At 46.8% G+C, this 22701-nt stretch overlaps 1 protein-coding gene across 1 annotated transcript; it reads right to left on the bottom strand.

Annotated features, from left to right (window-relative positions):
• Positions 1–17003: 17003 nt before the first annotated feature.
• LOC123093681 (F-box protein At2g17036-like) lies at positions 17004–18469 on the bottom strand. The gene has a single exon (XM_044515695.1). It carries the CDS (start codon positions 18268–18270, stop codon positions 17188–17190), a length of 1083 nt encoding a protein of 360 aa, XP_044371630.1. The 5' UTR covers positions 18271–18469; the 3' UTR covers positions 17004–17187.
• Positions 18470–22701: the final 4232 nt, after the last annotated feature.

Below are 22701 nucleotides of genomic sequence, written 5' to 3' on the forward strand. Positions count from 1 at the left end.
AACCATATTCATCTCTCGGTTTATAACTTTCAGTCAACTTTTGCTCTCAACGTCAGAAAAATCACCAGAGTAGAATTGACCTGAGGGTATTCCTCGTCACTATCCCCCTTGTCCTCAACTTTGTCTGACTCCTTTTCTTTATCCTTGGTTTGTTTCCCCTAGAACTGCTGTATCAGGAGTCGACACTGTCGATGGTATGCTTCAGGTAAATGAAATTACCCTCTTCTTCTTTCTTCGTGTGGATGTGACACGGCAAATCCATCACGTCATTTCCCTCTTTATCCTTCACTTTCTTGGGGTTCCAAGGCCCTTTGGGCTTTCCTTTGAACTTTCCTTGAGTCATGGCCAAGGTTTCTCCAGGAGCAGCTGGCTCAGCTTTTCGCTTTTGCTTCCAACTGGAGTTCCCTCCTCCGGTTTCCTGGGCAACTGACTTGTGCTTGCCGCTCCGGAGCCGATCCTCTTCCTCACCATTGGCATATTTGGTGGCTATCTATCACGCCCAATATGCGACCCTATCCAAAAGGAACTCGAAGGTCCCACCAAGGATAGACCCGCATATTGAAACGCTTTTGCAAGGTGGATATCATTACATCAACATTACATAATAGATGGGGATACATACATAAGGCATACAATGCCACACGAATAAAACAATATATCATACACAATATCAACATCCGACTACGGATGAAACACAAACAGAAGCTCAAACGACATCCACCCTGCTAGCCCAGGCTACCGGCCTGGAACCTATCCCCTGATCGAAGAAGCAGAAGAAGAACTCAACGCAAGCAAGCATCGCTCTCGCGTCATGATCATCCCACAACCTATACCTACAACTGTTGTTGTAGTACTCTGTGAGCCACGAGGACTCGGCAATCCCATTACCATGGGTATCAAGACTAGCAAAGCTTAAAGGGAAAGGAAGGGGTAAAGTGGTGAGGCTGCAGCAGCGACTAAGCATATATGGTGGCTAACATACGCAAATAAGAGCGAGAAGAGAACAAGCGGAACGGTCGTCAACTAGTAATGATCAAGAAGTGATCCTGAACTCCTACTTACGTCAAACATAACCCAGAAACCGTGTTCACTTCCTGGACTCCGCCGAAAAGAGACCATCACGGCTACACACGCGGTTGATGCGTTTTAATTCGGATCTGGTGTCAAGTTATCTACAACCGGACATTAACAAATTCCCATCTGCCTATAACCGCAGGCACGGCTTTCGAAAGATTATACCCTGCAGGGGTGTCCCAACTTAGCCCATGACAAGCTTTCGCGATCAACGAAGGAATAGACCTTCTCCCAGGAAGACCCGATCAGACTCGGAATCCCGGTTTACAAGACATTTCGACAATGGTAAAACAAGAGCAGCAAAGCCTCCCGCTGTGCCGACAAATCCCGATAGGAGCTGCACATATCTTGTTCTCAGGGCACACCGGATGAGCAAAGCGTACAGGAACCGACGTAACCCAAGTTGCCAAGGGATGGCCACGCACGGTGCTCTAGTTCGGACCAACACTTAGACAAGCACTGGCCCGGGGGGGGGGCTAAAATAAAGATGACCCTTGGGTTGGCTGACCCAAGGGAAAGGGTAGGTGGTGGTGAGGCAAATGGTAAAACCAAGGTTGGGCCTTGCTGGAGGAGGTTTATTCAAAGCGAACTGTCAAGGGGGTCCCATAAATCACCCGACCGCGTAAGGAACGCAAAATCCAGGAACATAACACCGGTATGACGGAAACTAGGGCGGCAAGAGTGGAACAAAACACCAGGCAAAAGGCCAAGTCTTCCACCCTTTACCAAGTATATAGATGCATTAATAATATAAGAGATATTGTGATATCCCAACCAAAATCCTGTCCACCATGGAGAAATCTTCAACTTCACCTGCAACTAGCAACGCTATAAGAGGGGTTGAGCAAAAGCGGTAACATAGCCAAACAACGATTTGCATGGGAAATGTGTCAAAGGTTAGAGGTTCATGGCAATTTGGGATGGCTTGAAGAGCAACAGATAGGTAACGCAGCACAGCGATAGAACGAAGCAACTAGCATAGCAATGATAGTAGTGAGATCCAGGGTAGTGATCATCTTGCCTGAAATCCCGCAAGGAAGAAGAACGAGTCCATGAAGCAGACGAACGGATGAAGCCTAACCAAGCGTAGACGAACGAATCCTCACAATCACAATGAAATAGGAACTATCGAAAAGAAGCACACAACATAGTAAACACACCACACATGAACAACACATGATGCACATTATGCATGACAGGTCTACATGAAGCTACTCATGGCAAGAGATGATGCAGACAAGAGCAACACATCAAGGCAAGTTTAAATGAGGCCGGGAACAACATATAACAATTCCGGTAAGTCTTCATATGCATATTTCGAAATTGGTACAGATCTGGATAAACCTTATGTTCAAGTTGTTAAACAGCAAGTTAAGATGCACCAAGATGATCTACACGAGGTTCTAGTCAAGTTACATATAAAGTTCATTTAGTTCGGAGCTACGGTCTAGAAGATATGAGCAAAACAAGTTAAACATGGCATTGATGCAAAATGCACCCAAACATCAAGCAAACACCTCAAAACATGGATGCAACATGATAATATGAAGCTACAAGTAAAATCAAGCAAGTTTCATATAGATCACACTCAAAACGGAGCAACGGTTCAACACACACACATGAAACAAGTCATAGCAACAATTTGTCCAAAACAGCAACTAGGCATATTGCAAGCATCAAAACAACAAGCCACAGTACCACAACATGAAAACAAAAGACATGGGCATGATGTACAGGTAAAGCATAACAAAACATGAACACTGAGCTATCTTTAGAAATCACTAGAACATGCTCAAACACACATGGTAAGATTGCAAGTAATAACAATTCAGACTTTGCAGAAAATAACATCACGATACAATGTTTAGAGCTATCAAACAACATGTTACAGGAACTTATAATGGCAAACAAAGGCATGGCATGATTCTACTCAAAGCATAGATCAAAAGTCCTTTACTGACCATAAGCCAAAAAGGATCAGAAAATATGATGGCACCCACGTAAACATGGCAAGTTATTATACAGATTCATACATGGCAGAAACATAATTATGAAGGCATGTTTATGAGCTTGTACCACTCACTACGGAGCAATACATGGCATGGCAAGGAAACCAACAGTAAGAAGGCATATTTGTGAAGCTAAGCATGGCAAGAGCAAGGTCATAGGGTGCATGGAACACTAGCAAAACACATGGAAACAAGTGAACTTAATGTTAACAGTCTGACAACAACATTATGAAGCAACTTCGGAGCAAGATATGAACAAGCTACAGCAACTTATAAATGCAACCAGGGGCATGTATGGAAAGAGCATGACATGTAGAACAAAACATGTTTAGTTATCATCTCCAGATTATGCATAGAATGATTAGTAGTAACATGTTTATATAGCATCAGGAAATAACAGATTCAGCCTAGCAAAACAGCAACATCATGTACACTACTTAACAAGCTCGATTCACTCACCACAAGTCATTGCATGACAAGATAAGCATAGCATCATCAAGAAGACATGTTTGTGAAATAAACCAAGGCAAGAACAAGTCCATAGCATGCAAGGATCAACTATAGCAACCTTGGCTAAATTGAATAACATGTAAACAATCTGCCAGGAAACATTTTGAAGCAAACGTAGAGGACTCAAATGACATGCTACACTACTCCATAATTGCAACCAAGGGCAGGGATGGATAGATCATAACCATATGTTCAAAACACCCTTACTGAAGTATCTCAAAATATGCATGGATCACTCTGTAGCATCAAGTATACATGGCATCAAAATAACAGCAGAACAGGGACTAAAATCAGCAACATCACGAAGCTTAGTTTGCATGCTTGTGCTAGTCACCACATTGATCACAAAAATACATGGTAAGAACCTCTGTAAAGAAGACATATCATAGATCAAAACACATGTAGACATCAACCTCATAGGATGCACACATCAATCATGGCAAAAATGACAAAAGAGCTCGTTCTGATAACAGACAGCAGAAAACATCATGAAACACTCTTACAACGATGATTCGGGCATCTAGATCACCTCAAATGAATATGATGCAATGTAATGAAATGATTTACTCGGTGAGGCGAACAATTTGACATATTACACACACGAAACGGAGCTACGGATGCAGAGATACGGCATGATGAACATGGCATGAAAATTACTTCAGATTCGGGGACAGGCATTTTTACCTCCGGGAAAAGTCAACCCGGGACGGAGGGATCCGGGACGGCGCGGTACAGGACCGGGACGAGGGCGTTTGGATGGATGCATTGGTGGATCTGGTCCACCTCCAGATCCGGCGAAGCTCCGGCGAGGTGGCGGCGAACTCCGGCGAGGAGGAGGCCGGAGCAGGCACGGAAGGACGGAGGGGCGCCGGGGATGGCTGGATCCGGTCTGGCCTGACCGGATCCGCGGCGGGGAGGCGGCAAACGGCGCGCAGCCGGAGGCCGGCGAGGCCGGGACGGGGTGGCGCGCCCACGGCGGCGGCGGCCGACGGCGGCGAACGGGCGCGGAGGCGGCGGCGGCCGACGGCGGCGAACGGGCGCGGAGGCGGCGGCGGAAGCCGGGCCGGGAGAGGAAGGAGCCGAGCGCCGGGGCGGCACGGGCAGCGCACGGCCGAGAGGGCGGAGATCGGCGGCGGGGAGCGCGCGGGCTTCGGCGGCGGCGGGGCGCGGGGCGGCGCGCGGGCCGCGCGGCGGCTGCGGGCGCGCAACGGCGGCGGCCGCCCGGTCGGGCCCCGGGGCGGGCCGCGGGTGGGTCGAGCGGGCCCGACGGTGCGGGAGGAGAGAGAAGGCGCGGGAGGCCATGTGTCGCGCGGGGAGAGGGCGGACGGCGGCGGCGGACATGTCCGGCGATGGGGATTTCGTCCGGCGGCGGAGAGGGACTAGGTTAGGGTTTGTTCTTCGCGAGAATTCGGGGAGGGGCACATATTTGTAGGTAGAGGGAGCTAGGAGAGTCCAAATAAGGAGCGGTTTTCGGCCACGCGATTGTGATCGAACGACCAAGAGCATGGAGGGGAGTTAGATGGGTTTTGGGCCAGTTTGGAAGGGGTGTTGGGCTGCAAAGAGAGAGGGGCTTTACGGTTACCCGGTTAACCGTTGGAGTATCAAACGACCTCCAAATGGCACGAAACTTGATAGGCGGTCTACCGGTGGTATACCAAGGCCACTTGGCAAGCCTCGGGCCATACCCACTCACAACAGGAGAGAAAAGGGGAACACCGGAGGGCATAGGAGCGTCGGATTGCAAAACGGACAATGGAGAAAAAGCTCAGATGCATGAGACGAACACGTATGCAAAATGAAATGCACATGATGACATGATAAAATGCAACACGCAAGCAAATGACATGGCAACGACAGCGAATAACTGGCAGACACCTGGCGCATCGGATCCGGGGCGTTACAACACTTCTCCACAAACAAGAGATCTCGTCCCGAGATCTTAGGACCGAGACGGAAGAGAAAAAGGAAGAGGAGAAACAAGAACCCAAGAGAAGAAGCCAAGAATCGAGAGCACTCGAGAAGAAGAGAGGAACGACGAGAATGACGAGAATCAAAAGCTCACGGAATCGGATAGACTAAGAAACCACTCCGATTAGGACGAGATAAGAAACGAATAAGACTGAAAGGATTTAGGTAGCACTCCGGTTGAAACATGGCGGAATAGAACACAAGCTTGAGGGTATGGAATGATACTTGATGAAGACATGACACAAAACCTCCGGAAAGAATTAAAAGAGTTGAATGAAAAGAACGGAGAAGAAAATGACAACTTGTGTCACGAATGAAATAGAAAGAAATCTCAGAAGAAAGGGTTGAATGGAGTTGTTGAGAGAATCAAAAACAAAAAAATAAGCTTGTTGTGGACTTATAGATAACATCTCAAGAAATTATGAGGTGATAACCGACCAAAAGCGGAAAAATTACATAGCTGAGGAGAACGAAGAAATGCAAAACTCCACTTCGAAAGAATACGGAGAATTAATTGCACTTCAAGACGCGAGAATAAAAGATACTTGAACTCCACCGACAAGAATCTTGATGAACACTTGAGGAATGAATTAAATCATGAAGAACCACCATGAAGAACTCCGGTAACAAAAGGATGATAAGATAGAATGGAGGATGAAAGAATAAGATGAGCCTTACGATGATTTAGATGGAGGCACCGATGAAATGGCTGAGGAAATTGAACTCCGGAAAAGAAAAGATGAATCCACTTGGAACTAGAATTTATTCAACATGAATAAACTCTGAAGGAAAAGGGATTAATCACTCTGATGAAATAAGAATAAGATTTATTGTATGCTTATCCTTCATCAAATTAAATTGATGACTAGCAATGGATTTTGCATACTACTTATTCTTCTTGAAAAGGATTGAGAAGGGATAGCACAAAACTTGAGAAGGTCTTCATGAACCACCGGTAGGATTGGAAAGAACGAATGAATTAATATGATAACCAAGGAAAGAATCTGAAGGAACCACCGTAAGAATTCAGAAATGACTGCCGAAAGAGAATGAATCACCGGGAAGAATTAGACGAACACAAATTCTAGAGGGGATTTAGATGCAAAAGAACAAAGAGATCATGAGCTGATTAAAGAACACTTGAACGAAGCACCTGGATAATTAGAGAACGATAACTGAAATGATGGCCTCCGGTGAAAACAAATGGGAAAAACAACTCCTGACATACTCCGGATGGATAAGAAAAGAATATCTGACAAATGGAATAATTCGAGACTGATAACATGAAGCTAGAACCAAGAATCTTCGACAGAATGGGCAAGATTTAGAGGGAAAACTCTTCTTCGATCTTCAAATGACGACGGAAAAACACCAACAAAATTACTGAGATACACCGGGAGAATGAAAAGCGAAGAGGTTGAGCCAACAATGAAAATGCTTAGAAATTGATCTTGGAAAAGGTATCTGACTGATGAAATTCATTCTTACGTCAAACTTGAAAAAGGATTTGAGAATAGCTCTGGGAAATTAGAAGAGTCGGGTAAGATCCTGGGAAAAGACCTGTGGGTTAGGGCCCACTGAAGAGAAAACACCGTTGAAAAGGATGATGAACAGATAAATGAAGCACCGGAACAATTGAAATATTTGAATGAGGTGACAACCTCGCATTAATTCGAACACAGACGAATCTCCTGAGATGTCTTGAACACTCCGGAAGGATAAACTGGCGAGAGACGAACGAGCAAGGAGAACACTTAATCCAAGGAAAATAATATGATCAACCGAAAACTTGAATTGAGTCCACCGGAAAAGAAAAGCGATGAAGAATGTCCACCGAGACGAGAATTCACCGGTTGAAATGATTGATAGAAGACTGAAGAGGCTCCGTACGAATGAAATTGATGCTCGAAAGAGATTCAAGCTCCGGAAAGAAAAAGGGTGGGAGGGCGGGAAAACAAAGGCAACTTGGAAGGGGGAACCGACGAATATCTTGAAGAGAAAACACCGGTTGAAATCATTGAGGAAAGAAAGCAAAGGCTTCGCACGAGTAGGATGGATACTCAATTACGGGCTCCAGTTCCGAGAAGAAGAAGGGTGGGCGGGTGAGAAAGAAAACAACTGAGGATTGAACTCAAAGATGAAGAGGCTCGAGTCAATTTGACGAGAAATGCACTGGATAAAAGAGCTGAGAGCCAACGATCGAAAAACCAACTGCGTGATCCTAAAGAAAAATTTGAAGGGGAAGAGAAGTAATTCTAAACACCTACGTCAAGATTCCTTACCAAACCGACGAAGGGGTTGAGGAGTAAAAAGAGTTCCTACTCTCCGCTATAACTAGACTCTGAAAACAGTTTTCTTCTAGACTCAACAACGACCAAACTACACGATCAATCAAGGGGGCTCCTAGGGTCAGTCGAGGATCTGATACCAACTTGTCACGCCCAATATGCGACCCTATCCAAAAGGAACTCGAAGGTCCCACCAAGGATAGACCCGCATATTGAAACGCTTTTGCAAGGTGGATATCATTACATCAACATTACATAATAGATGGGGATACATACATAAGGCATACAATGCCACACGAATGCAACAATATATCATACACAATATCAACACCCGACTACGGATGAAACACAAACAGAAGCTCAAACGACATCCACCCTGCTAGCCCAGGCTGCCGACCTGGAACCTATACCCTGATCGAAGAAGCAGAAGAAGAACTCAACGCAAGCAAGCATCGCTCTCGCGTCATGATCATCGCACAACCTGTACCTGCAACTGTTGTTGTAGTAATCTGTGAGCCACGAGGACTCAGCAATCCCATTACCATGGGTATCAAGACTAGCAAAGCTTAAAGGGTAAGGAAGGGGTAAAGTGGTGAGGCTGCAGCAGCGACTAAGCATATATGGTGGCTAACATACGCAAATAAGAGCGAGAAGAGAACAAGCGGAACAGTCGTCAACTAGTAATGATCAAGAAGTGATCCTGAACTCCTACTTACGTCAAACATAACCCAGAAACCATGTTCACTTCCCGGACTCCGCCGAAAAGAGACCATCACGGCTACACATGCGGTTGATGCGTTTTAATTTGGATCTAGTGTCAAGTTATCTACAACCGGACATTAACAAATTCCCATCTGCCTATAACCGCAGGCATGGCTTTCAAAAGATTATACCCTGCAGGGGTGTCCCAACTTAGACCATGACGAGCTCTCACGATCAACGAAGGAATAGACCTTCTTCCAGGAAGACCCGATCAGACTCGGAATCCCGGTTTACAAGAGATTTCGACAATGGTAAAACAAGACCAGCAAAGCCTCCCGCTGTGCCGACAAATCCCGATAGGAGCTGCACATATCTCGTTCTCAGGGCACACCGGATGAGCGAAGCATACATGAACCGACGTAACCCAAGTTGCCAAGGGATGGCCCCGCACGGTGCTCTAGTTCGGACCAACACTTAGACAAGCACTGGCCCGGGGGGGCTAAAATAAAGATGACCCTTGGGTTGGCCGACCCAAGGGAAAGGGTAGGTGGTGGTGAGGCAAATGGTAAAACCAAGGTTGGGCCTTGCTGGAGGAGTTTTATTCAAAGCGAACTGTCAAGGGGGTCCCATAAATCACCCGACCGCGTAAGGAACACAAAATCCGGGAACATAACACCGGTATGACGGAAACTAGGGCGGCAAGAGTGGAACAAAACACCAGGCAAAAGGCCGAGTCTTCCACCCTTTACCAAGTATATGGATGCATTAATAATATAAGAGATATTGTGATATCCCAACCAAAATCCTGTCCACCATGGAGAAATCTTCAACTTCACCTGCAACTAGCAACGCTATAAGAGGGGCTGAGCAAAAGCGGTAACATAGCCAAACAACGGTTTGCGTAGGAAAGGTGTCAAAGGTTAGAGGTTCATGGCAATTTGGGATGGCTTGAAGAGCAACAGATAGGTAACGCAGCATAGCGATAGAACGAAGCAACTAGCATAGCAATGATAGTAGTGAGATCCAGGGTAGCGGTCAACTTGCCTGAAATCCCGCAAGGAAGAAGAACGAGTCCATGATGAAGACGAACGGATGAAGCCGAACCAAGCGTAGACGAACGAATCCTCACGATCGCAACGAAACAGGAACTATCGAAAAGAAGCACACAACATAGTAAACACACCACACATGAACAAGACATGATGCACATGATGCATGACAGGGCTACATGAAGCTACTCATGGCAAGAGATGATGCAGACAAGAGCAACACATCAAGGCAAGTTTAAATGAGGCCGGGAACAACATATAACAATTCCGGTAAGTCCTCATATGCATATTTCGAAATTGGTCCAGATCTGGATAAACCTTATGTTCAAGTTGTTAAACAGCAAGTTAAGATGCACCAAGATGATCTACACGAGGTTCTAGTCAAGTTACATATAAAGTTCATTTAGTTCGGAGCTACGACCTAGAAGATATGAGCAAAACAAGTTAAACATGGCATTGATGCAAAATGCACCCAAACATCAAGCAAACACCTCAAAACATGGATGCAACATGATAATATGAAGCTACATGCAAAATCAAGCAAGTTTCATATAGAGCACACTCAAAACGGAGCAACGGTTCAACACACACACATGAAACAAGTCATAGCAACAATCTGTCCAAAACAGCAACTAGGCATATTGCAAGCATCAAAACAACAAGCCACAGTACCACAACATGAAAACAAAAGACATGCGCATGATGTATAGGTAAAGCCTAACAAAACATGAACACTGAGCTATCTCCAGAAATCACTAGAACATGCTCAAACACACATGGTAAGATTGCAAGTAATTACAATTCAGACTTTGCAGAAAATAACATCACGATGCAATGTTTAGAGCTATCAAACAACATGTTACAGTAACTTATAATGGCAAACAAAAGCATGGCATGATTCTACTCAAATCATAGATCAAAAGTCCTTTACTGACCATAAGCCAAAAAGGATCAGAAAATATGATGGCACCCACGTAAACATGGCAAGTTATTATACACATTCATACATGGCAGAAACATAATTATGAAGGCATGTTTATGAGCTTGTACCACTCACTACAGAGCAATACATGGCATGGCAAGGCAACCAACAGTAAGACGGCATATTTGTGAAGCTAAGCATGGTAAGATCAAGGTCATAGGGTGCATGGAACACTAGCAAAACACATGGAAACAAGTGAACTTAATGTTAACAGGCTGACAGCAACATTATGAAGCAACTTTGGAGCAAGATATGAACAAGCTACAGCAACCTATAAATGCAACCAGGGGCATGGATGGAAAGAGCATGACATGTAGAACAAAACATGTTTAGTTATCATCTCCAGATTATGCATAGAATGATTTGTAGCAACATGTTTATATAGCATCACGAAATAACAGATTCGGCCTAGCAAAACAGCAACATCATGTACACTACTTAACAAGCTCGATTCACTCACCACAAGTCATTGCATGACAAGATAAGTATAGCATCATCAAGAAGACATGTTTGTGAAACAAACCAAGGCAAGAACAAGTCCATAGCATGCAAGGATCAACTATAGCAACCTTGGCTAAATTGAATAACATGTAAACAATCTGCCAGGAAACATTTTGAAGCAAAAGTAGAGCACTCAAATTACATCCTAGACTACTACATAATTGCAAACAAGGGCAGGGATGGATAGATCATAACCATATGTTCAAAACACCCTTACTTACGTATCTCAAAATATGCATGGATCACTCTGTAGCATCAAGTTTACATGGCATCAAAATAACAGCAGAACAGGGACTAAAATCAGCAACATCACGAAGCCTAGTTTGCATGCTTGTGCTAGTCACCACATTGATGAAAAAAATACATGGTAAGGAATCATGGCAAAAAAGACATATCATAGATCAAAACACATCTAGACATCAACCTCATAGGATGCACACATCAATCATGGCAAAAATGACAAAAGAGCTCGTTCTGATAACAGACAGGAGAAAACATCATGAAGCACTCTTACAACGATGATTCAGGCATCTAGATGACATCAAATGAATATGATGCAATGGAATGAAATGATTTACTCGGTGAGGCGAACAATTTGACATATTACACGCACGAAACGGGGCTACAGATGTAGAGATACGGCATGATGAACATGGCATGAAAATTACTACAGATTCGGGGACTTAGGCATTTTTACCTCCGGGAAAAGTCAACCCGGGACGGAGGGATCCGGGACGGCGCGGTACAGGACGGGGACGAGGGCGTTTGGATGGATGCATTGGTGGATCTGGTCCACCTCCAGATCCGGCGAAGCTCCGGCGAGGTGGCGGCGAACTCCGGCGAGGAGGAGGCCGGAGCAGGCACGGAAGGACGGAGGGGTGCCGGGGATGGCTGGATCCGGTCTGGCCCGACCAGATCCGCGGCGGGGAGGCGGCGAACGGCGCGCGGCTGGAGGCCGGCGAAGCCGGCACGGGGCGGCGCGCCCTCGGCGGCGGCGGCCGACGGCGGGGAACGGGCGCGGAGGCGGCGGCGGAAGCCGGGCCGGGCGAGGAAGGAGGCGAGCGCCGGAGCGGCATGGGCAGCGACGGCCGCGGCCAGGCGCGGCGGCGCGCAGCCGGGACAACGGAGATCGGCGGCGGGGAGCGCGCGGGCTTCGCGGCGGCGGGGCGCGCGGCGGCGCGCGGGCCGCGGGGCGGCTGCGGACGCGCGACGGCGGCGGCGGCCCGGTCGGGCCCCGGGGCGGGCCGCGGGGCGGGCCGCGGGGCGGGCCGCGGGTGGGCCGAGCGGGCCCGACGGCGCGGGAGGAGAGAGAAGGCGCGGGAGGCCACGTGTCGCGCGGGGAGAGGGCGGACGGCGGCGGCGGACATGTCCGTCAGTGGGGATTTCGTCCGGCGGCGGAGAGGGACTAGGTTAGGGTTTGTTCTTCGCGAGAATTCGGGGAGGGGCACATATTTGTAGGTAGAGGGAGCTAGGAGAGTCCAAATAAGGAGCGGTTTTTGGCCACGCGATCGTGATCGAACGAACGAGAGCATGGAGGGGAGTTAGATGGGTTTCGGGCCAGTTTGGAAGGGGTGTTGGGCTGCAAAGAGAGAGGGGCTTTACGGTTACCCGGTTAACCGTTGGAGTATCAAACGACCTCCAAATGGCACGAAACTTGACAGGCGGTCTACCGGTGGTATACCAAGGCCACTTGGCAAGCCTCGGGCCATTCCGAGAAAGTTTAACACCCACTCACAACAGGAGAGAAAAGGGGAACGCTGGAGGGCATAGGAGCGCCGGATTGCAAAACGGACAACGGAGAAAAAGCTCGGATGCATGAGACGAACACGTATGCAAAATGAAATGCATATGATGACATGATAAAATGCAACATGCAAGCAAATGACATGGCAATGACGGTGAATAACTGGCAGACACCTGGCGCATCGGATCCGGGGTGTTACACTATCTCCATCATTCGACTCAGAGACATGTCTCCGGTTCGACCGAATTTCGGGCTTAGCTCTTTGTACTTAACACCTTCCTTGAAGGCGCAGACTGCGTGGTGATAAGATACATTTTCTACTGTGTGATGCAATGTGATCCATCTCTGGATGTAATCTCTCAAAGTCTCATTCGACTTCTACACACAAGATTGCAGCTCTGTCAGTCCTGCTGGTCGCTTGCATGTTCCTTTGAACATTCTGACAAACATTCGGGATAGGTCTTCCCACGTGTAAATGCTGCTGGGTGTCAACTGATTCAGCCATGCCCTGGCTGATCCCTCCAACATAAGAGGCAGATGCTTCATGGCCACCTCGTCATTTCCGCCGCCGATCTGGACGGCCACTCGGTAGTCCTCAAGCCAAGTATTGGGCTTAGACTCACTGTTGAACTTACTGACTCCAGTCGCCAACCTGAAGTTGGGAGGAATCACTGCGGCTCTGATGGCTCTGCTGAAGCACTCTGGTCCGGAGACATGCACTCGGCTGCTCGCGGGTACATCTTTGTCATGACCCTCTCTGTGAGCTCTGTTCTGGTCGACCAGACCTTGAACGATGATGGATGTCGAATCAAAGCCTGGTTCCCTGGGGTCGACTGGATTTCTTCGCCCACCACTGTGATGGCGTCTATTATCATGTTGGCGAGGTACGTAGGATCCACCCCTAGGGGGAGGGTGGGCACTCGACATCGATCATCGTGATCGAATTGGTGATCATACTGCTCACGGTTCCTGTACTGATCGTGCCGGTCTCCACGCCCTTCACGCCTCGGGGGCGATCTGGAGCTATGAGCCGACTGGACCGTATTCGCAACCACGGATTTGCTGTGAATCCTGTTCCGCGACTGTGATACAGCTGAATTTTGATCTCCTGCTGCCCGGAGCAAATCTCTGATCTGCATCAAGCCTCTGCGCGCCTATGACTGGGAAGGCTGAATTGATTCTGCTATACGGGCTGCAGCTGCTAAATTCTGAATCGGAGTTCGATATACCTGAGTCGGAGGTGGAAAGAGCTGACGTCGACTGGAGTCAGGGACTCGTTGTGCTTGCTGACGGTTCTCCAGCCGAGTGCGCTCAGCCAGGTTGGCCAAGTGCGCGTCCTCCAAGGCGCGAGCCTCAGGGGTTTCTCCAACGATAGGAGTATGAAGGGCATCCATGTTCCGGCGGCGAAGTTCTTCCCTCTGCAGCAAATTAAGGGGCTCGGGAAGGTATTCCTCATGGGAATGCGATGGATCGCCTCCGCCGTTACCTCCCTCGGCACCAGGAAAGACGGGGGGACCGTGTGGTCCGTTGACCATCAGGACCTCCACCACTGGATCACTACTGTCGCACTCGGATGCAGTCTCTGCGGAGCCAGTCGACAGGTCGAACAGGCCGTAGAGAGATTCGTCGGGCTCGATTGCCGCGACTTGGGCGGTGGTCGATTGGCGAGCCACCGCGTGCCTCACCCACCGCTGAAGCCTCGACCGACCGGAGCGCTTGCGCCAGCGGGAAGCTGGGAAGGAGGATGACACAAAAACCGGTCGATACTGAGTCGACGGTTGTCGTAGGAGGACACCGCGGATGCACGCGCGAAAGTGCGTCGCTCTGCGGACTGGGAGCGCGTCGACGTCGAGCGGAGCCTCCTGAAGCCAGGCAGAGTCGTCGGCGATGAACGTGAGCGCGCCGAGACGGATCTCGTGGCCCTCGACCAGAACTCCGCCTGAAACCATGATGAAGGCGATCGGAAAAAATTGCAACTTCTCCAGCAAGTCGCTAAGACACCTGCCCCATGGTGGGCGCCAACTGTCGTGGTTCTAAGTCTGACAGTAGTGTAGGGGGTACTAAGGGAGAGGCAAGATCCTAGCTATGGAGTAGTTGTTCACGCAAGTGTTTTACGAGTTCAGGCTCTTCTCGGAGGAAGTAATAGCCCTACGTCTCGGTGCCCGGAGGCGGTCAACTGGATTATATGCGTGAGAGTTACAGGGGTGCGAACTCTTCTACCTGTGGAGGGGGGTGGCTTATATAGAGTGCGCCAGGACCCTAGCCAGCCCACGTAGCAGAGAGTTCAATGTACATAAAGGCCAGACGTTACTAGTAACGCCTTACATAAAGTGATATCATGGCCATAAAGACTACTTAATAACAGACCGTTTGGATGCAGAGTGACCCTAGATCTTCTGGTGGTCGAGTGCGTCTTCATGGTCGACTGTCTTCGAGTCCGTCGAGTGGAATCCTTCCAGGTCGAGTGAAAGGTAGTTTCTTCTAGAGATGTCCTTGGGAAGGGTACTTTGGACAGGTCCATGACCCTACCCTAGGTACATGGCTTCGTCACTCGCCACTCTTACCATTTTTCTCCCCCTCCTCTTCTCCTCGGGTCACCCTCTACAGCTCCTCTCCCTTCTTCCTCTCCTCCGTCTTGTTTTGGATGTTCTGCGGAGGGGAATCCTTATCCATGGCTTCCGCAAACAGAGCTTTCTTCCTACCACCCTGCTTCTTCCTTTCATCCACATCCTACTCTGCCGCTTTCAGCTTGAGTGGGCTTGTTACCTCTCCCTCCAACTCGCCCTTACCCTTCTCTGTCCCCTCCCCTACATCTGGTTGTCTTTCCTCCAAGATGGCCCGTCACTCCCTGATCTGCTCGCACTCCCCGACCACCTATACCTCCTCCTCGACCCTCCCCCTTCATATTCACCACCACCCTCCTTCTCTCCTCCACAGCTCTCCCTTCTAGAACATATCGCAGCCACCTCCCATATTGTGCATCCTCCCCCTTCTTAAGCTTCTTTATACAATCGCGATCAGTGTGTCCCATTCTTCCACATGTATAGCAAAAGTCCGGCAGAAATTCATATCTAAAATGGCACCAGTTTTTCTCTTCCTCCTCCTTCCTCTTCCCTTGCTCCTTGACAATGGTGTCACCATCCCCGTCTTCCTCATCATCTAGAAACATCCCCCTCATCAGAGGCTCATCAACCTTGATTCGGACTCTTACTCTTAGTGCTTGCCCCATTGTCGTCCCATCCTTTCCCGTATCCACTTCCACCAGCTCCCCGATCTGCTCCCCCATATGTTCTACTAGTACTTTGCAAATCATACCAAAGGGGACGTTGTAGATGCGGACCCATATTGGCACCCTCTCAAAACGATAATCTTCAATGGTTTTTGCCGGATCAAAGTCTTCTACCACCAGCAGTTCCTAGCAATTAGAGAATCAGGTCGTGGTGGTGGAGTGTTGTGCGGACGACACATGTATATTTGCTGGTTAGTAAGTGGGGTGGTGGCACAAAGGGAATTTGGTTTGGTGGGCTCAAGGACAGAGCCAGGGGCGGGCGAGCAGGGGCCATGCCTCCCCCCCCCCCCATCCCCACCCACCCACCCATGGTATATATTGGAACAATTTTGCTAACTGAGTTTCGTTATGTCTCAGATGTTATATTCTTTTGATTTTGCATGGAGATTCATTTGAGATTTGGCTAAGTCTTAATCGACTGAGACCTAACCAGTCTCGTATTGAAAACACCACTATGTAGTTTTTTTTTTTTGAACACCCCTGTGTTGTTAGCCGAAGATGCTCAAGATTTATATATTTGGGCCCCTCCAACATTTTACCTCTTATATTGGCCCCTCTCTACCAAGATTCCTGGTTCGTCCGTAGTGGTGCTCACCGAGTGATTGCTTGAGCTCGTCTTCACTGGTTGCGCTTGCATTGTTGGCATCCACATATTTGTTTCCTTTGTCAAAATTCAGAAGCCGCACAAAATTGCTTACAGAATACACCTGAGGCGACGATGCCATGCCAATTTGAAACTCGATGCACACCTCTCAAAACGTATGTAGTCTCGACAATGCAGCGCATGACGCATCGTGTTGCAGATCAGGCGATCAGAACAAGATCGTCAATCAGGCTGCACGTCGGCCGTGAAAAGGCAGAGCATGAAGAGAAACATACACTGATACAAAGGCTGGTACTGTACTTTGTTCTGAACACGGTGACACATTTGATAATCAAATTCTTGTAACTGAAGCTAGATCTTTCACTTCTCGTAGAATAGTACACGAACTGGCAGCTCTGCTTATTACTGCAACCAACCGACCTCAATGCGATCAACTCGCACACGTTGTTTCGTTTGGAGGAGTAAGATCAATGCAGATTTGGCATCGACCAGGAAGGGCGCTGCCTACCGTGCAGGCATTTCAAGAGGTTGCCGTGGGAGAGATTCTGGGTGGTGAGGCCGTCGAGGTCGAGCATGGAGACGGTGTACCTCCCCCAGTCGCCCCACCCGGAGTTGGCGTTGGCGTTGGCCTCCTCGTGCGCGCTGGCCACGTACACGCAGTTCCTCCGCACCCCGTTGACCCCGTTCGCCTCCACGCAGAAGCCGCGGGCGTGGTCCACGAACACGGCGCGGTCGCCGAGGCCGCCGCCGGCGACCTCCGACCACCCGGCCACCAGGCTCCCGCGGTCCGCGTGAAAGGCCTTGAAGAGGCCCTTCGAGCGGTGGCATCCTCCGTGCACCACGAGGAGGAGCTCGGAGGCGGACGACACGACGAGCGTGGACTCGCGTGCCCACGAGCGGTCGGGCATCGCCAGATCTGGCGGCTCGATCGCGGCGGCCACGGCGAAGGTCGCGCCGTCCACGGCCGTCACCTTGTTGGCGCGCTTGTCAAGGAGGTAGAACGCGCCGTCGCAGTAGGTGATGCTGCCGACGCGAGCTGGCGGCGAGAGGTCGGCGGGGGTCCACGACCTGCCGTCGCCCTGCAGCCGGCAGAAGAACGCGCCCTTGCCCTGCGAGACCATGACGGCGTCAGGCGACCGGTCCCAGACCATGTCACGGAGGATCATCTGATACCCGTCGTGGAAGGATGGCGGCAACGCGGGCAGGCTCTCCGACGCGCCCGTGAAGGGGTGCAGCAGCGTGGCCGAGAAGTCGTCGGCCACGGCGAGCGTCCAGCCGCGCGGCGAGGCGAAGAGGAAGGAGCGGCCGCACGCTGCGGGCATCGGGATCTCCGTGATGCTGTCGTCGGCGAGGGACCAGAGACTGCGGTTGACGCGGGAGTTCTGCTGGGAGGGCAGGAGAAGCAGGGGCACGCGGCGGCGGGCGGCGTGCTCCACCGAGGCCGAGCGCCAAGATGGGCAAACCGAGCGGAAGCGCGCGAGGTCCACATGCTCGGTTATCCTGTCGGCGATCCCGGCTACGAGCTCGGCTGGCAGGTCGGACCAGCTCATGCTGATGGCGTCTGCTAGGTTCTTGGATTGATGGAGGGATGGAAGAAGAATGCGATGGAAACGGAGCTATGAGCTTTGGTTGACTTTTGCTCGTGTGGAGTAGAGACAGAGTACTGTGGAGCGTGGAGTGCTTCTAGATCGAGGTCGTGAGGAAGATTGCTCCCTGATCCTCTTTCTCTTTGCTTTGTTTATTCTTAAGCTAAACCACGAGGCCCACGAGCTTTATTATATTGACCGCTCATACAAATATCTACCGTGCATAGACTCACCTCTTTTTTTTTTCAAGCGTCGGAATTCGTGCCTAGAAAGACATGCAAATCATTGGGTGTGTTTTTTTAAATAAAATCATTGGGTTTCTCTACTTTCCGATGGCGGAGAAAATTTGTAGGATAATATTTTTAGAGAGAGGGCTTAGGTGATCAAATTTTAGGTCCGCCCGCAGCACAAGCTTATACACGCACGGTCTTTAAAATAGTGTATTTCCAACTTTGTTAGACAGTCAAACTATCTTAAGGTTTGATCAAGTTTGTGCAAAAATATGTCAATGCTTATAAAACCAAATAGGTATATGATGAATTTTCATCATAAATCTAATGCTATTATTTTATTTTATTTTATTTTTGCAGAGAATGCTACTATTTGATGGCATAGATGTTGGCTATTATTATATAAATACGGTCATACATAAAAAAGTTCGACCTTTTACAAAGTTGACAGTACACTCTTTTAAAGACTGAGGGAGTACTCCCCAAAGAGTTTGGTCAAACTCTGCCACTATGTAAGTTGCTGGAAAATTAAATTCAGATTTTTCAGCCTATTGATTGCTGCTTCAAGATTCATGTTTTTTTTTCCTGAGCTGAAAATTTGTCACTAACACAGAGATTGTTGCTCCAAGATTCATGTTTTTTTTCCTGTTGTGTAGTGACTTGTTTTGGGCTGAAAATTTATCACCAACCTCTGTGTTGGGTGACTCATTATCTCAATGAGCTGAGGCCCGTTAACCGGACGACCAAGCTAGTTCTCTCTAGCCCTCGTGACAACCCAACCCTCCCCTCCCTCCCTATGCCTTTTTCTGTTTTTTCTATTCTTATGCATTTTTGCTTTTGTTTTTTGTAATCCAGTATTTTTTTTCCTATGGGCATTTTTGGGATGTTTCATGAGTGCAATTGTATTCATGCAAGTGCTACACAATAAGCGTATAACTACATAAAAGTGTGAAAGTTGTACTATTATATGCCTATTACTCATATACAAAAAGTGCAATTTCAGTATAAGGTTGTGCAACTTTTATATTTATATTTATATTTTTGTTCTTCTTAAAGGGCAATACCACCGTCACTATTTCATTCTTACTTAGAAAACATCATTATTTTGATTTTGGTATAATTTTTTTTGTTCTTTAAGGGTAATACCAATTCCACCAATTCATTTTTTTTGTAGGAAACTTCCTTTTTGCAAAGGATCCATTATTATATGCTTACTTATAAAGGAAGTAAATTGTGTACAAAGAAATTCACCATGTTTCTTTTTCTTAAACGGTAATGCCAATGTAACTAATTTATTCTTTCTTAGAAAACTCCATTATTTTGTTTTTTGTTTTTATTTTATTTTATTACTTCTTAAAGGGTAATACCATTTCCACCAATTCATTCTTACTTAGATAATTTATTATTTTAATTTAGTTTCAGTTTTTATTTCATTTTCTTCCTTTAAAAGGGTAATGCCAATGCCACTAACACATTCATTCTTTGGGCACTTTTGTGTGTGAAATTTTTCACTATTATATGCTTATTCTTGCATATTAGAAAACAACCACATTTTTTGTGTAAATTCGATGCGAATTTTGTCATTAAATTTTTCTCTTAAAGGGTGATAACAATACCACTAATTCATTATTCCTTAGACAACTTCATTATTTTTATTTATTTTACTTTTAGTTTTTATTTTATTTTATTTCTTATTAAAGGGTAATAACAGTGCCATTAATTTGGTTTAGGTGTTATTTCATTTTCTTTCTTCTTAAAAGATAATACAATTGCCACTAATTCATTCATCCCGAGAAAACTTTACTATTTTGATTTTTTTTTTCTTATTTAAGGGTAGCACCAATGCCACTGATTCATTCCTTCTTAGGGAACTTTTTGTGTGAAAATTACACTATTATATACTTATTCTTGCATCTATTATAAAAAAGCATAGTTTTTGTGTAAAATGTGTGTGATTTTGTCATTATCATTATTATTATTATTATTATTATCATCATCATCATCATCATCATCATCATCATCATCACCATGATCATCATCATCATCACCATCATTCTTCTTAAAGGATAATGCCAATGTCACTAAGTGTATTTTACTCACTGACAAGAGTTTATTCACTTGTCAAATTTGAGGGAGGCTCGTAAAAGGGATGTCCAGTCACCCTACTTAACTTAATATAAAAAATCCCCTTGAAAAGTTGATTGATTGATTGGAGGGCACCTGTGGATTCGGCTAGCCATGGCTTGTGTTTGTATGGTTGTGGGAGATCAAAACTTTTTTCATTATGGGAACTTTCGTTAATGTGTTTAGCATGGAAAATATTTAAAACTTTGCCGTTAAACCGTTGACAGAAAAAGTACACCTCTCAAATGAAATCATCTCTGTTTTAAGCAATGAGCTCTCGCACATAGGCAAATCCCTGCTTCCCTCTGCGAAGGGCCTATTTATTTACTTTTCATGTTGAATCAACTCCTTATTCCAACCTCATTAATTCTCTACTTGGCAAACATCAGGTGGTGGGGAAAGAACCATGCACATATATCCATTCAAATATATTTGATCATGAGTTCTTATTGTTGACAATTATGTCCATGATAAGTAAGTTGGAGGCGAAACATTAAGCCCCCATCTTCCTTTGTGCATTACCGGGCAATACCGGGTATTGCTGGTAATTAATATATAGGTGGAAAATATTTTCGGAGATGTTAAATTAATAATAAAAGTCTCTAGTAATTGCTAAAAGGCTTTTATATTTAATTTAGTATATCAACAGGCCTTAAAAGGCCAAGTAGTGGAGGGAGAATTGGGCCACCAAGGCCCATGTAAGGGAGGCATCCCTTTCCCCCCTTGTGGGGGGCTGAATTGGACTTGGGGGAGAAATTCTCCTCCCCCTACGACCGGTGCAAGGAAGGAGGATTCCTTCCTGTTGTGTGGCGCCTCCTCCTCTTCTCCCAACCTATATATACTAGAGGTTTTGGTGCTATTTGGACACATAACTTTTGGAGCCCCCTCTAGTCTTCTAGTTCTAGTGGATCCAAGTTGATCGATTAGAGGTTGACCTAGATCCTCTAATCCTCATAATTAGAAGCCCTATATGGTTCTAATCTCCCCCCTCTAATTCTTCAGCGATGATTAGCTCTGGACGGTGAAGCGCTGCCGGATCATGAAGATTATATGCTTGCAACCAAGTAGTGAGGCCATGCTTTCGGTCTTCTGTTCAAGGCATCATTCGAGGGCGGTTCACGGGATCGTCATCAACGTTTTGAGGGACTCCAAGTACGATCTACACCGACTCGTCTACTTCTTCTGCACTCTGGAGTCAGTAACGACTGTGATCCAAACCGTTTATGCATCTTCATATGGTTCATGGGTGTTCATAGGGCATTTTTTTCTGTTCTACCACGTTTCCCAATAATATGGTAAACAAAGGTTATGACCTCCTCCATCTCTTGCAAACCAGTTGTGGTGCCTTTAGTAGCATACTATCCTACGAGTTTCTTTGACACAAAGAAATAAGATGTCCAATTATATATATAACATTTTATTTACAAAGAATAATTTAGAGATTACATGAAATTATTATGTATGGTTACGAAAACTTACAAAGATGAACTATCGGAAGTGTGGGCAAATGTACCATGATGTCAAGCTGAGCTGTTCTGGCAGTATCCTGATGATCCACAAGTATATGAGGTCAATTATAGCCTTTTCGATAAGTAAGAGTGTCGAACCCAACGAGGAGCAGAAGGAAATGACAAGTGGTTTTCAGCAAGGTAATGTTTGCAAGTGCTAAAATTGTAAGTAGCGGAGTAGTTTGATAGAAAGATAATTTGTAAGGAGCAAGTAACGATAGTAGTAACAAAAGTGCAGTGAGGCAGCCCAATCCTTTTGAGGCAAATGATAGGCCAAAACGGTCTCTTATGATAAACAAAGTGTTCTTGAAAATACACGGGAATTTCATCTAGTCACTTTCATCATGTTGTCTTAATTCGTGTTCGCTATTTTGATAATTTGATATGTGGGTGGACCGGTGCTTAGGTGTTGTTCTTACTTGAACAAACCTCCTACTTATGATTAACCCTCTCACAAGCATCCGCAACTACGAGAAAAGTATTAAGAATAAATTCTAACCATAGCATTAAACTTTTGGATCCAATCGATCCCT

This window comes from Triticum aestivum, chromosome 1B (assembly GCF_018294505.1).
Source record: "Triticum aestivum cultivar Chinese Spring chromosome 1B, IWGSC CS RefSeq v2.1, whole genome shotgun sequence".
NCBI lineage: Eukaryota > Viridiplantae > Streptophyta > Magnoliopsida > Poales > Poaceae > Triticum > Triticum aestivum.